At 54.0% G+C, this 15042-nt stretch overlaps 1 protein-coding gene across 6 annotated transcripts; it reads right to left on the bottom strand.

Annotated features, from left to right (window-relative positions):
* Positions 1 to 404: 404 nt before the first annotated feature.
* Positions 405 to 13228, bottom strand: ARHGEF15 (Rho guanine nucleotide exchange factor 15). 6 transcript variants are annotated; one of them, XM_050765282.1, is made up of 16 exons: positions 13117 to 13228; positions 10816 to 11465; positions 10204 to 10536; positions 9905 to 9959; positions 8491 to 8549; positions 8177 to 8388; positions 7895 to 8055; positions 7561 to 7713; positions 7320 to 7449; positions 4709 to 4783; positions 4507 to 4599; positions 4255 to 4415; positions 4006 to 4158; positions 3770 to 3852; positions 3261 to 3365; positions 405 to 2062 (listed from the first exon to the last, which is right to left on the bottom strand). In XM_050765282.1, exons 2-16 carry the CDS (start codon positions 11414 to 11416, stop codon positions 1911 to 1913), a joined length of 2526 nt encoding a protein of 841 aa, XP_050621239.1. In that variant the 5' UTR covers positions 11417 to 11465; positions 13117 to 13228; the 3' UTR covers positions 405 to 1910. The 6 variants fall into 6 exon arrangements, 5 of the variants coding, with proteins under 5 accessions (XP_050621239.1, XP_050621240.1, XP_050621241.1 ...); XM_050765283.1 differs by lacking the exon at positions 13117 to 13228 and adding an exon at positions 12610 to 12687; XM_050765284.1 differs by lacking the exon at positions 4006 to 4158.
* Between the last annotated feature and the right edge of the window lie 1814 nt (positions 13229 to 15042).

Consider the following 15042-nt stretch of genomic DNA (forward strand, 5'->3'; position numbering starts at 1 on the left):
CTCAAACTCCTGAGTTCAAGTGATCCGCCTACCTCGACCTCCCAAAGTGCTGGGATTATGGGTGCGAGCCACGGTGCCCAGCCCTGATTGCCCTTTTTATTCTTCTTGCTGCATTTTCATCGCCTGCCTGAGCCCCAGGCATTGCCCAGTCTGCAGCGGCCCCCAGCCACAGCTGCTGCAAACCCACAACCATTGCCACCACCACCACTGCCACCACCACCACTACCTCAGAGCCCTCAGGAACTGAGTGGGCTGACACACTCAGGTCTTGCACATGACCTTCAAGCCCCAGTTCCCAACAGAATTGACCCCTGCTCTGGACCCCTTTCCAAGCAGCCCCATCCCCCTTATGAAACCACACTTGGAGACCACTGCTCCTATAAGCACACACTTCCCCGGAGAGCCTCAGTACAAATGCACCACTCTTTATTGAGGGTTCCCCACGTCAGGCACCCTGCTAGGGGAGTCTCCAATGTCATGGACTGCCAAACGCCAGTGCTCTCTGCCTCTGAGTCTCCCGGAGTCCCTGTGCCTCCTGCAGTCAATGTGACAGTGTCGGTCCTGGGAAAGTTGCTGTGCTGAAGGGGAGGCCTTGTCCCGGGCCTGGGACCCCCTGCCAGTCACTGTCCGCCTTGGTCTCTCTGTCCCTCACCTCCTCTGGTATCATGCGAGGCATTTACTCATCTGGAAACAGATACTCTGGATGGGGTTGGGCAGCCACACCCACTCTCCAATCTCTCCCCACTGTTTGGCCCAGTGTTTCTGTGAGAGGATCAGGACAAAGGCAAAAAAGCCCAGGAGGTTCACTGGCTGGCCTGTGATCCACAGCTCCCGTTTCTTCACCCAGATGCAGGATCTAATGTGGTTCCGAAGCTCAAGGCTGAGGCTGGCTGGTGGATTATACTTCAAGTTGGGGAATCTGCAGGCAGGAATTATGGAGGCCAGCGTTTGGGGCAAGGTGAAGGGCCTGCAGACTTCAGGGGCCTCAGGACCCAGCTACTGGCCATCTTCAGTCCCTTGGGCTCCTCTGCCAGGTTGTTGGCTGCTCCATAACATTGCCCCACATCTGCCACGGAACCCTGGCCTCCAGGAGACCCAGAGCTCAGGGCTCTCATCCCCTGGGTGCCAAGCCACACCCAGCACAGTCTCTTCTGGAGCTCAGACTTAGCATCTTTCTTGGAGCAAGTAATAGGAGAAATGAGAGGTAAAGGAAGAAATGGAGCATTTGTGGGTGAGAAACACAATCACCACACACACACCACAGTTGGCAGAATGCCTTCCCTGATACATATACACACATATCTACACATGCAAGTGCACACACGCAGATTTTCTGAGACACACACTATGAATTCTTCTGGAAGAGAAGAACTGACTTGAGAGGGCACAGGAAGCACCCATGAATGGAAACTAGTATGTCCCGGACTCAAAAGACAGGACCAGTCATTGCTGCAGAACCAATCAGGGTGACTACTGGTCTCTTGGGCCCAGATCACCATTTTCTTTGGCTGGTTGGCTTCCTGCTCATTCCTGTTCACAATTTTATCCTAGGACTTTATCTCCAATGAGGCCCCTTTTTAACTGCCATGATCTAGATTTATCTTCCTTGGCCTTGAGCATAGCAGGAATACTCATTGGCCGTAGGCTCAGCCAGCTCAGTACCCATTGGCTGCTCTGCACTAAGCTTCTGTCTCCATTGGCCGCACATTCAAGGCATCCTCATTCATTCTTACTGCTGTGGGCTCAGGAGGCCGTTTTCATTGGCTGCCCGGTCCTGAAGCTCGATCTCTATTGGTTGCCACGAGAGGTAGTATCTCCACTGACAGTGAATCCAATGGATGAATGGGCTTTGTTCTCTCCGTGCCACACTGGTAGGTGTCTCCCAACATGTGCCCCCTCCTCAGCCTGCATTAAGGTGGGGGGGCATTGGGGGTGCCTGAAGAAGGCCCAACAGCCTCTAGAAGCCTCTGGTGCTGGCGAAGGTGCCTCCTCCTTTCGTGTTCCCCTGTGACTTCACACACCAGCTGGGCAGGGAAGGCCCCAGGAAGCCCCTTCAGCCAACCTGGGGGAAGAGAGACAGGGGATCCAGTGAGGTAGGGACAGGAAGCAGGTGAAGAGGGAAAGGGGGCCTCATGGGTTCTCAGGCCTTCAGGGTCATTGTAGGTGTGGGAATTCATGGATAAGCCTGGAGCATCAGTAGAAAGGGCATCAGAAGTGGAGGTGACAGCAGCTTGAAGAGGGTCTGGGCTGCTCCTCCATCAAGCCCTGCATGGCGGCTCATGTCACTTGGAGTAAGAGGTGGAGTCCTTGCAGGGACCTGCCAGGTCCTGCGTGATCCTGTCCCTGCCACTTCTGTGACCTCATTTGCTTCTCCCCCTTTCTCTCTCCTGCTGGCCACACTGGCCTCCTTATAGTTCCTCAGTCACACACCAACCACAGGGCCTTTGCACTGCCTGCTGCCTCCGGCTGGGACATTCTTCCCCCAGACACCATGGGCCTAAATTAGCTCCATCAAGCTTCATGCTGCCTTCTCAGTGAGGTCCACCTCAGCCTCCGTATTGAAAATTTCACGCTGCCCAACCCTGGACACTCCTCACCTTCACATGTACTTTATAATTTACTTATCTATTTTGCTCATTCTTTATCGTCTGCCTCCTCTGCTAGAACATGGCTCCAGCAAGGAAGGAAGTGTGATTGATATATTTGATTCACAGTCCCTAGAACAGCGAGTGGCACTTCGTAGGTGCTTAATAAATATTTACTGAATGAATAAATGAAACACGGCCAGGCGCAGGGGCTCATGCCTGTAATCACAGCACTTTGAGAGGCTGAGGCAGGAGGATCACTTGAGCCCAGGAGTTCAAGACCAGCCTGAGCAACCTAGCGAGACCCCCACCTCCATTAAAAAAAGAAAGAAAGAAAGAAGGCCAGGCACCGGAGGCTCATGCCTATAATCCCAGCACTTTGGGAGGTGAAAGCAGACGGATCACCTGAGGTCAGGAGTTCGAGACCAGCCTGGCCAACATGGTGAAATCCCATCTCTACCAAAAATACAAAAATTAGCCAGGCTTGGTGGCAGGTGCCTGTAATTCCAGGTACTTGGGAGGTTGAGGCAGGAGAATCCTTTGAACCCGGGAGGCAGAGGTTACAGTGAGCCGAGCTCACACCACTGCACTCTAGCCTGGCTGACAGAATGAGAATCTGTCTCAAATAATAATAATAAAAAAAATACAAAATAAATAAATGAAAGACTGTCTCACCTTCAGGGGTCTTGTGCAGGTGTTTGGGGGCAGCCCTGGACTCCAGACTCCGTCCTTCAGTTTTGGCAGGTGTAGATGACTCTGAACACAGTTCCTGGGAACAGTCTGGTTGGGGGTGGGTGACATTAAAGTGATTCTGTTTAGCTTCTCCCCCATATTCCTCTAAGATTCACTTTTTCTTTTTTTTTTTTTTTTTGAGACAGAGTCTCGCTCTGTCGCCCAGGCTGGAGTGCAGTGGCGCAATCTCGGCTCACTGCAAGCTCCGCCTCCTGGGTTCACGCCATTCTCCTGCCTCAGCCTCCTGAGTAGCTGGGACTACAGGCGCCCGCCACCGTGCCCGACTAATTTTTTGTATTTTTAGTAGAAACGGGGTTTCACCGTGGTCTCAATCTCCTGACCTTGTGATCCGCCCGCCTCGGCCTCCCAAAGTGCTGGGATTACAGGCGTGAGCCACCGCGCCCGGCAAGACTCACTTTTTCTTCCCTCCTCCCATCTAGGGGGATACTCACCACAGTCCTCATAGATGGTGTCTGGGGAGCAGGGAAGAGGGCCTGGGGTCGGGAAGGCTCCTAGCCAGCGCTGCATGTCTGATCTGGTGGGGACATTGGGAAGTGTCACAGATGGCCCAAGAGATCCTCTAGGGCTGAGGCAGGAGCCACAGAAGAGAGAGACTGGGGAAGTTGGAGGAGCTCTGAGAGGTCAGATAAGCGTCCCAAGGGTGTTTTCTGAAGGAAACACAACTCACAGGGAAGAAGCTTGGAGTAGCCGGTGGGTGGGGCGACCCTGGTGGTTGCTGAGAAGGGAGAGGCGGAAGGTAGGGGGTCCAGATGGATCCGGAACCTGCTGGGCCTGGACCAGGGAGCGATGGGCATAGTCCAGAACCTGTAGCCGCTGCCCACTGCCCAGGGATGAGGTCGTTCAGAAGGACAGCAGGGGTCCCGCTGGACCCCTCCTGCCCACGCCAGACTGGGCTCCTTCCTTCCCTAGGACTCACCTCTTAGGCTGAGTGATGAGCAGCAGGTCGCTGAAGAGCAGCAGGCAAAGAGGGGTGAAGCGGGGGCGCGAGGCAAAGAGCACGCCCCCCCTCCGGCACCCTAACTCGGTCAGCTCTCCCTGGAACTCCAGGCGCCGTGACCAGGAGACTAGGGGCAGGGCCTGGGAGGAAGCAGAGGCAGAGGAGGTTCTAGCAGCAGCAGCAGCAGCACCGTGGGGCAGGGCAAGATGGGGAGCCTGGGCAGGGATGTACCTTGACTTTGTGGAAGCGCAGCCTTTGGGTGAGCCGGATCAGCTCTTCAGTCTGCTTCATGCGCCCCACCTCAGCGCTGCAACGCTCGATGATCTAGGTAAGGGGATCTGTGTTACCCACCCCAGCGGCCAGCCCCCTACTCCCTACCATTTCTCTCTACCACCTTGTCACCTCCCCCCACTTCAGTGTCCCTCCTGCCCACCTTGCTGACAGCACCCAGGGCCTTCTGGGCATTCTCCTGACGGCTGGACCCCTCTTCTGTCTGACGCAGGATATTCTGGGGACAAGGAGGAAGGGTGACTGGGCCCCCTGCTCTGTGGCCCTGGGATTCAGAGGGGCCACAGCTCAGAGGACCCTGCCTGCTTTGGCCAATTTCAACAAGGCTGACAGACCTCATCATTCACCATCTGCAGAACCCTAAGCAAGTCCTGTTACCTCTCTGAGCCTCAGCTTCCCCATCTGTAAAATGGGGCTAATATCCACCTAGCATATCAATAGCATTGTTTTGAGGATTCAAGAAGGTAATATATGTAAAGTGCTTAGCATAGTTCTTGGTACATATTAAATGTTGAAAAGAAGATTCCTATTTTTTTTTTTTTTCAGAGTCTGGCTCTATCACCCAGGCTGCAATGCAGTAGCGCAATCTCGGTTCACTGCAACTTCTGCCTCCCGGGTTCAAGTGATTCTCCTGCCTCAGCCTCCCAAGTAGCTGGGATTACAGACATGTGCCACCACGCTTGGCTAATTTTTTTTATTTTTAGTAGAAATGGGGTTTCATCATGTTGGCCAGGCTGGTCTTGAACTCCTGACCTCAGATGATCCACCCGCCTCGGCCTCCCAAAGTGCTGGGATTACAGCGTGAGCCACTGTGCCCGGCCCAAAGGTTCCTATTATTTTAATAATTATTAACCAAAACTGTTAGTGCAGGCAATACAGTAGAGTACCTAAGAGTGCTTAATTACAATTTTTTCTCCATCAGTTATTTCTATATGACCTGGGGCAAGTTATGTAACCTGTGCCTTAGCCTTCTCATCTCTAAAGTAGGACAAATAATAGTTCCTACCCTCACACAGTTGTGGATAAGGTTACACAGGTGTATAGCACTTAGAACCATTCCTAGAAAGCTCAATAGCTGTTGAGCTATTATGATTAGTATCATTACTATTATTGTGTTGTCTACACTGGGGATAGATAAAGCTGAATAAGATGATAAAGACACTGAAAATCTGGTTGGGAACTCTTCACATAAAGATCCCCCCATTCGCTGGGCTCAGTGGCTCACGCCTATAAGGCCAGAGCTTTGAGAAGCTGAGATAGGAGGACTGCTTGAGGCCAGGAGTTCAAGACCAGCCTAGCCAACATAGTGACACCCTGTCTCTATACAAATAAAAATTAGTAAATAGCAGGGCATGGTGGCACTGTGGTCCCAGGCTGAGGCATGAGGATCCCTTGAGCCCAGGCATTTGAGGCTGCAGTGAGCTGTGATCGTGCCACCGCTCTAAAGATCCCCATATTGGGTGGCCTGGTTAGAAAGGAGTCTCTACTTTGCAATAGAAGAGAGCATGTCAGCTGGGAGCGGTGGCTCATGCCTGTAATCCCAGCACTTTGGGAGGCCGAGGCGGGCAGATCATGAGGTCAGGAGATGGAGACCATCCTGGCTAACACGGTGAAACCCCGTCTCTACTAAAAATACAAAAAATTAGCCAGGTGTGGTGGCGGGCGCCTGTAATCCCAGCTACTTAGGAGGCTGAGGCAGGAGAATGGTGTGAACCCGGGAGGCGGAGCTTGCAGTGAGCCGAGATCAGGCCACTACACTCCAGCCTGGGTGACAGAGCAAGACTCCATCTCAAAAAAAGAAAAGAAGAAGAAGGAGGAGGAGAAGAGTGTCTCAAACTTTTTTTTCCCAATATCACCCCACTAAGATGCCTTTTTTAGATAATTTTCCCTAAACATCCCCCTCACCATGAAAGTTTAATTCTACAGATCTACTGGAACTCTGTTTATGCACTAAAGCTTAATGGAGGCCGGGCGCGGTGGCTCAAGCCTGTAATCCCAGCACTTTGGGAGGCCGAGACGGGCGGATCACAAGGTCAGGAGATCGAGACCATCCTGGCTAACACGGTGAAACCCCGTCTCTACTAAAAACACAAAAAATTAGCCGGGCGAGGTGGCGGCGCCTGTGGTCCCAGCTACTCGGGAGGCTGAGGCAGGAGAATGGCGGGAACCCGGAAGACGGAGCTTGCAGTGAGCTGAGATCTGGCCACTGCACTCCAGCCTGGGCGACAGAGCGAGACTCCGTCTCAAAAAAAAAAAAAAAAAAAAAAAAAAAAAGCTTAATGGAGTACAGCTGTTGGAATAACTAAGATTATTTTCACCCCCAAAGAACCAATTTTTGCCCCCTTGGAGGTGATATCACCCCAGCTGGGAAGGCATGTGGGTAGAAGAATACAGCCAGAGACAACCTCAAAAACCACTCACACACTCCCCCTGAGACCCAGCAAGCAGAAGGGACTTGCCCGAGGTCACTCAGAGAGTCAGTGGCAGAGCTAGGTGTGGAACGCCTGTCTCCAGCCAGAGGTCCTTTCCCTGCACCTGGACCTGGAGGCAGTCCAGGTAAGGGGAAGAGCGCACAGGTCCCCTAAGGCAGGGCGTGGTGGGTCCTAGGCTGAGACACCCAGATTCGTAGTTATGATTTGGGGGATTTTATGTTTAAGGTGGAGTAGTGCATGGTGATAACTGGAGGGCCAAGAAGCCCTCAGGAGTGTTCTCCGATGGGGTTGGTGGGGCGGAAACTGCCGCAGCCGGACGGGTACCTGCAGTAGCATGCGGAGCCGGGTGATGCGCTGGAAGGGCAGTAGCAGGAAGGACGGCAGCGGGAGCCGCTCACACTTAGGGAGGCTCTGCAGCCGGCGCAGCTCGGCGGAGAAGCGCATGTTGGTGTCCCTGCAGAAGCAAGAGTGGTTAGCGGCTGCCTGGAGGCCCTGGTGCCCCAGCCTGCTGTGGCCTCGACCCCACCCCTCTCTGCAGCTTCCTCCACACCCCTGGGACACTCACATGAGGCGGCTGTAGGTCTCCTCCTGATACTGTTGGTTCCGCACATAATCCACATACACCGAGAAAGGCCCCACAGCGTGGGCGTGCACCACATCACACAGGTCGCTGATGTGGGGGGAAGAGCGCACACGGGACAGGAGCGTTGCTAGAAACCTGAAGGAATTGGGGAAGCAAGCAATGGGGGCGGGGCAGAGAGCCAGGTCTCCCGGGTTCGTGAGAGAAGGGCTGGGAACCAACTGGGTCAGTAGAAGGAAGGACCTGGGCCCGGGAGAGAGGAAAGGGCGTGCCCAGCAGCCTAAGGGCAGGTTCCCTGGAAGTACAGGAAGCCACTGACCGTTCGCTGACTCCCTGGACTCGCTGCACATTGGAGAAGAGTGTGTGGTGATCACGGGGGGTGAGCGTGTCCCGGAGTGCCTGGCTCAGCACGAAAGTGTCGGTCAGCAGCCGCAGGGAGCGCAGGTAGGAAGCCTCGGACGTTACCACCTCGAAAAGACTCTAAAAAGAAGAGCAGGCAGTCGTGGAAAGCCAGGACCCTGGGCCCTCCTCCCCTACGTCTGACCCATGCAGCCCGCCCAACCCCAGCAGCCTCCTCCCGTCTCCCACCTCCAGCTCCCACCTCCTGCATGCGCCTCTCCTGGGGGCTGAGGGTATCCAGAAGGCCGCTTGTTTGCACAGCCGGAAGCTCCTGCCACAGGGTGTTGCGAGGTCCAGGGGTTCGTGGGAAAGTGGGCGCATCTCCAGCATTTGCTGGAGAAGGACTCCCATCCTCACCGACCCCCCACAGCTCCTCTGACAGCACGGCTGCTCGGTAGGTCTGGTACAGAGGTTCTAGAGGGCAAACATAGCACTTCAGGGAAGCCCAGGGCCCCCAAACCCTTCCCCCACTGCTTGATGGTCACAGCAGGGACCCTCAGGTCCAGAGGCCCTCACCATCCTGCAGGGGCAGCTCCCAGTTCTGCTCCTTCAGCACCTCTAGCCCCTCCTCTTCCCTGTGGAGAAAGAAAGGGAAGGGAGTCCCCCAGGGCCACGACTACTGCCCACCTCAGGGTGCTTGTTGTTCCCATGCTGGACAGGGCAACGCACATGCAGATTGAATGTAGGGATCCTGACGGCTCCCCACGTCAAACCTCAGGCTTTTTGTTTTGTTTGAAGGGGAAAGACAAGGTTTCGCTATGTTGCCCAGGCTGGTCTTAAACTCCTGGCCTCAAGCAATCCTGCCACCTTGGCCTTGCAAAGTGTCAGGATTACAGGCGTGAGCTACTTTGCCCGGCCCAAATTTCAGATCTTTTTATGTGCCTTTTAGAGAGGAGCCCCTGAACTAAGTGGGCCCCATTCCTATCTCAACTATTGTAGACCAGAGACTTCTGAGTCTCCTTCTCAGCCCTCTCACGTAGCAATCATTGTCTGGAATGCCCTGTTTGTGTGTCAAGGAAGCTCAACGTGGTGGACTACACTCTCACACCTCCCACCAGCACGTGTAGCCCCTTATCTCCCCTGCTCTGGTCATCGGCACCACCACACCCCCATTCGCCCAAGCTAAAAACCACGCTGGTAAATGTTTATTGAATAAATGAATGGACCCTGATAACAATGGTGAATCTAAGATAATTAACAAGCCTGGATAGCATAGAAGAGATGGTCATGATTGCCAAATAGATTTTCAGACAATAATTACAATAGAAGCTCAAGGTGAGGGAAGGGAGTTAAAGTGGTACACTTACTCTGGGCCCGGCTCTTCACAATATCATATCCCCACGATTCCATGAAGTGGCTTCTATGCTTAGCCCCATTTCATAGATGAGGACACTGAGACCCAGGAAGGCTAAAGACCTTCTTTTTCTTTCTTTTTTTTTTTTTTTTTTCTTTTTTGAGACAGAGTTTCTCTCTTGTCGCCCAGGCTGGAGTGCAGTGGCGCGATCTTGGCTCCTTGCAACCTCTGCCTCCTGGGTTCAAGTGATTCTCCTGCCTCAGCCTCCCGAGTAGCTGGGATTACAGGCACCCGACACCACGCCCAGCTAATTTTTGTATTTTTGGTAGAGATGGGGTTTCACCATGTTAGCCAGGCTGATCTTGAACACCTAACCTTAGGTGATCCTCCCGCCTCGGCCTCCCAAAGGGCTGGGATTACAGAAATGAGCCACCGCACCCAGCCTTCTATAAGATCACAGAATTGATAAGGGCCAGAGCTGGGATTTGAAACAAGGGCTGCTTATCTCTAGAGCCCTGGCCCTTGTCCCCTCACCTTTGTGCAGGTGGGATTTAGCTGGAGCTGAAGGTTAGTCTGCCCTCAGGTAGAAGCATGGTGGGGAGAGAACCAGGGAATAGGGGTGGGGGTGTTCGGTACCTCCCCTCCACAGTTGCTGGAGGAGCGTTCCGAGGAGCTTCATCAGGACTGTCCCCTGGAGAGAGAAGCCAGAGTGAAGAGAAGAAAACTCCAGGATCCCCAGCCCAGGACTCCCAACTCCAGCCTCAGCAGGAACAGTTACTATAAAAACTGCAATTCTCATCAGCACCAGAGCGCAGCTGGTAGGGAAGCAAAGAACCCAGGGCCTGTTGGGTATTGTAGTTTGTTGGAGTTTAGTCCCCCCCTGCCTCTCTCCTGTCCCCTCACAGCCCAGAGGTCCACTCCCCCAGGCCCTGCACCTGTTTGGATTCCATCTTCAGAAGGCAGATCAAGATCTGGCTGTGGGGGGTCCCTGAAAATGGTGACGTCCTGCCTGACACGAGTTGGTTTGGGAGGCTTGAGGGGTGGCAGGAGTTTGCGCTCGGCAGTGGAGCGGTAGGATGTGAGGACCACAGCAGGGTGACCGATGCTTGGAGGGTTGGGGCGGGAGCGAGAGGTCCGCAGCGGAGAGGCCCGACGCAGGGCCCTGGGGACCTCCTCATAGCCCCCCACAGGCACCCATCTGAGCTCCAGGCCAGGTCGGGTGGTGTGGCAGACACAGGGGCAGCAGGGAGGGCAGGCCAGGCCAACATCTGTGGGAGATGGATATCCTAAGGAGAAAGCCCTTGGGGCCCAGCCCCACCCCTGAGACCATAGATCATCTCCATCTTTAACCTGCCCAGCAACTGCAACACCAAGGTCAAGGCATCTGTAGATCTCCTCCACCCTGACTCCCTTCAAATCCTGACATACTGAAACCAGATATCCCAAACATTAAATCCATTTTTGAAAAGGTAGCCCCTGAAAGTCGTTAGCACTGAAAACGAAGATGGGTGGATTGAGGACCCCCAGCGCCACCCCCCCACACTCACCTGGAGCACCGTTCTCCTGGGACCCACTCCCGGGGAGGGGAGCTTCTCTCTCCCCATTCACATCTGCTCTTGCTTGGAGACCTGGCTCCGGGGCGTCTGCATCCTGAACCCGGCCTTCAGCACCCCCTTCAAACCTGCCAGCCAGCCTCCGCACAGTGCCAGGGGCTGAGGCAGAGCCATTCTGAGCCAGGACCCCGGCCATGGGGAGCAGAGGTGTGCGGGGTGACCCAGAAGGCTTGGGTGGGGGGACTGGGGACCGGGGAGCAGGTTCTGGGGAGGCGGAGCGCCGGGACACTGGACTAGGTGTGGGGGTGCTGGAAGGTGACTCTGGGGAAGTCTGGGAGTCGAGGCTGGTTCTAGAAGCTGAGGAGGGCAAAAGAGCAGGGGGCTTGAGGGATGCAGCTGGGGGCTCCCAGAAGATGGGGGTGCACATTGGGGTTGGTGCATCATTGGAGGTTCGGGGAAGTTCTTGTGGAGAGGAGCCGTTGTGGGGAGGCCCTGAGGACTGGGCAGCCCTGGAACGAGAAGGAGGGCGGGGGCGGATGATCCGAGGGGGCTTCTGCGTGGGGGGTGTTGCTGCAGGAAGGGACTGGGCTGACATGTTCCTCTGTGGTCTTCAAAGGAGTGGGGTGCTCTGCTGGAGTCATCCCCTAAGGAGGAGGGAGGGAAACAGAAAGACCCTTAGTGCCCCGCAGGGTGGATAAACTGAGGCCACTGGAAGGCAGGATTTTGAAGTCAGGAGGGAAGGCTGGTGTGGGGGTTTCAGAGAATCCATAAAACTCAATACGGGGGATCCCCTTTGCTAGTACAACCACCCTGTGTCTGCCTACTGAACCACGTGTCCGTGGGGTGTGTTGCGGAGGTTTGTGTGTGGTTGTGGTGGGGGAGTGGCACGGTGTATTGTGAGTGTGCGAGTTCTGTGCTTGCCGGGTGGGTGTGCAGGGGGAGAGTGCAGTGGACAGTGTGTGGCGTGTGGCCCGTTAGGAAGTTCTCAGTGTGCGTGTCTGAGATAGCGGTGGCAGGGTGGGTGTGCGATGTGTGTTCTGTGCTGTCTGGGTCTGGGTGCCGTGGGCGCGCCTGTCTGCCGGGCCTGGGCTGCAAGGCGTGCATCACTGTTTCCCTGCTCCACTGGCCCTCCGCCCCCCATTTCCCAGTTCCTCTCTCCGGACTCTCCCTTTCCGGATTATTTTTAGTCTCCTTTTCCTGCCATCAAGATTCCTGGAGCCTCTGACCCCCGGAGATGAGGAGGCCCTGGCTCAGTCTCTCCTGCCCTGCGTCTGATCGTCCCCGCCTGCCCTTGGGTCTGGTCACAGAGAGAAGCCCAGCACAGGCAGAAGTCTTGCCAAGAGGCCTGGGGAGGTGGCTGGGAGAGCCAGCTGAAGGAGAGGACCAGTCAGGCCAGGGCGCTGTGGCCTGGGTTTCTCTTCCTCCCTTGAGGAAGGAGGCTACAATCCCAAGAAGGCTGCAGGGTCCGGGCTGGGAAGCAGGGGAACCTCCAAACTCCCTTCAGGGCTCAGCAGGAGAGTCAGACCCCTCCAGGCCTCGGATTGGGTCCTTGAGAAATGATGAGGGGGTAACAAGGGGGTTGTAAATGACGGGTCTGGCAGCTCAGTGGCCTCTGTGTTCTGGCAGAAAGTCACTTAGCAAAGTGACCCACACAGTGGTCTTGACCACTGGCCAGCTCCTCCCCAGCCCCTACCCCTCAGGGATCCCACACCCCTCTCGGGTACCTGCGTTTACTTCCTTCCCTACCCCCCACTCAGGAATCCAGGTACTCGGGCCCCAAACACTCACCCTTGAATCCCCTCCACTCTCAGTCACCTCCCAGGGCTGAGTGAGTAGGGGCAGGAAACAGGAATCAGATCCGCCTCCCAACCGGACACCCCCCCCAACAAACCACACCACGCTCCACATGCGCACATCACACGGGGCCCCAGGAAACAGAGGTATCCAGGGTCTCAGAGGTTAACGGGCTCTGGGGAAAAGCTGAAATTCAGGCATGGGAAATGTGTGTACAGGTTCTACCTGAACAGCTGTGTAGATGGGGGCTCACAGGAGTGAGGTGGACAGGGGTGGGGATGAGGACAAGACCGCAATGGCACAGAGCATGGGTATCTGGATGCCTCTGTCTCAGCTAAGGGATGCTACGTGCGTCCCTCCAAGGCGAGTCTCACCATCTTTCCCAGGACTCGCACCACCACCTGTCTCTTCAGCCAGGTGTGCGCCAACCCCTCTTTCACCCCGAGGGACCCTCCCGCAGGCCTCCCTCCCTAACTCTGCAGGAGGTCCCCATGAATTTACCTTTATCTTTTTGGAATCAGTTGCTATTTTCAGCGTGTCCTTTCTGCCCCTTGGAGCAAGGAATGCGGGGCTGAGGTCTCCAAATGTCTGTTCCTGTGATTCTGGGGCGGGAGCTCAGGGCCCAGATTGAGATCTCTGCGGGGGAAGCCAGTTCCTCAGCTCCACCCAGCCATTGTGTCTGGCGTGTGTGTGTGTGTGTGTGTGTGTGTGTGTGTGTGTGTGTGTGTGTGTGTGTGTGTTAGAGGGGAGGGCCAGGAGGTAGTACTGAGGGGAGGAGAGGTGTGGCTTGGGATCTGTCTCCTCCAGGGAGGTATAACATTTGCAGGGGGCCAGGCGTCGTCGTTCACCCTTATAATCCCAGCACTCCAGCACTTTGGGAGGGCAAGGTGGGAGGACCAGCCTCGGCAACGTAGTGTGATCCTGTCTCTACAAAAGATTTTTTTTTAATTAGCCATGGACAGGTCAGGGGAAGTGGCTCACGTCTGTAATCCCAGCACTCGGGAAGGCCGAGGCAAGCAGATCACCTGAGGTCAGGAGTTCGAGACCAGCTTGGCTAACATGGTGAAACCCCGTTTCTACTAAAAATGCAAAAACTTAGCCAGACATGGTGGCATGCGCCTGTAATCCCAGGCGCTGAGGCAGGAGAATTGCTATGGGAGGCAGAGGTTGCAGTGAGCCGAGATCACGCCATTGCACTCCAGCTTGGCCAACAAGAGTGAAATTCCATCTCAAAAGAAAAAAAAAATAGCTATAGTGGCACACATTTGTGGTCCCAGTTACTCAGGAGGCTGAGGTGGGAACATCACTTGAGCCCAGGAGTTGGACGCTACAGTGAGCTGTGATCGCACCACTGCACTTCAGCCTGCGCAACAGAGCAAAATGCTGTCTGAAAACAACAATAAAAAATGTGCAGAGGTCGGGCGCAGTGGCTCATGTCTGTAATCCCAGCACTTTGGGAGGCCAAGGCAGGTGGATCACCTGAGGTCGGGAGTTCGAGACCAGCCTGACCAACATGGAGAAACCCCGTCTCTACTAAAAGTACAAAATTAGCTGGGCCTGGTGGCACATGCCTATAATCCCAGCTACTAGGGAGGGTGAGGCAGGAGAATTGCTTGAACCTGGGAGGCGGAGGTTGCGGTGAGCCGAGATCGTGCCACTGCACTCCAGCCTGGGTGACAGAGTGAGACTCCATCTCAAAAAAACAGAAATAAAAATAAATGAAATAAATAAAACCACCTTCTAAAGAGGACCAAAACAAGACAACAATTGTCCATGGGTGACAAAAAGTTTTAGGGCAGTCCTAGTCAAAGACCCAGTTGACAAGGAAATTTGTCACCTCTCTGGCACACAATAATTTAACATAACAATTATAATTACTACTGATAACATACACTAAGTCACATCAGAATTATAGGAGTTTCCCATAATTTTGGAACACATACCAATAACAAATTTTTACAAATACAGCCCAAAGAAAAGCAAACACCATTTCATATTTAACAATGCTTCCTGTATAAGTTTTATACCAAATAAACCAAATATGTCATTTTTGGACTTTAGGGACCCTAATATCTTAAAAGATTAATTGAGTCAGAAAAAGACACAATTATAATTTGATTTTAGAAAGCTCGTCAAATATCAAAGGTTTAAAACTCTTGATGTCACAAAATAGGATCACAGGCCATTGTAAAATAAGTCATTGATTTAACCAAAGTGATAACTCAAGGACTTCAAAAAAAGGCAAAAACCTTTATTCTTTGATAGAAGAGACTTAATTTTCCAAACAATAAGCCCCAAGAAAAACACCATGAAGCCAATTAAATTTTTTCCCAATTTTTTTTTTTTTTTTTTTTTTTTTTTTTTTGAGATGGAGTCTTGCCCTGTCGCCCAGGCTGGAGTGCAGTGGTACGATCTCGACTCACCACA

The sequence above is a fragment of the Macaca thibetana genome, chromosome 16 (assembly GCF_024542745.1).
Source record: "Macaca thibetana thibetana isolate TM-01 chromosome 16, ASM2454274v1, whole genome shotgun sequence".
Classification (NCBI taxonomy): Eukaryota; Metazoa; Chordata; class Mammalia; order Primates; family Cercopithecidae; genus Macaca; species Macaca thibetana.

What these genes read in the sequence shown, in the direction of transcription:
- ARHGEF15 (XM_050765282.1), bottom strand. Translation starts at nt 11,416, where the DNA reads ATGTCAGCCCAGTCCCTTCCTGCAGCAACACCCCCCACGCAGAAGCCC. An exon ending in GGAGCTGCCCCTGCAGGATG is followed by an intron (nt 8,389 to 8,490) that starts GTGAGGGCCTCT and finishes TTTGCCCTCTAG; the next exon opens with AACCTCTGTACCAGACCTAC. An exon ending in GTCCAGGGAGTCAGCGAACG is followed by an intron (nt 7,714 to 7,894) that starts GTCAGTGGCTTC and finishes CAATTCCTTCAG; the next exon opens with GTTTCTAGCAACGCTCCTGT.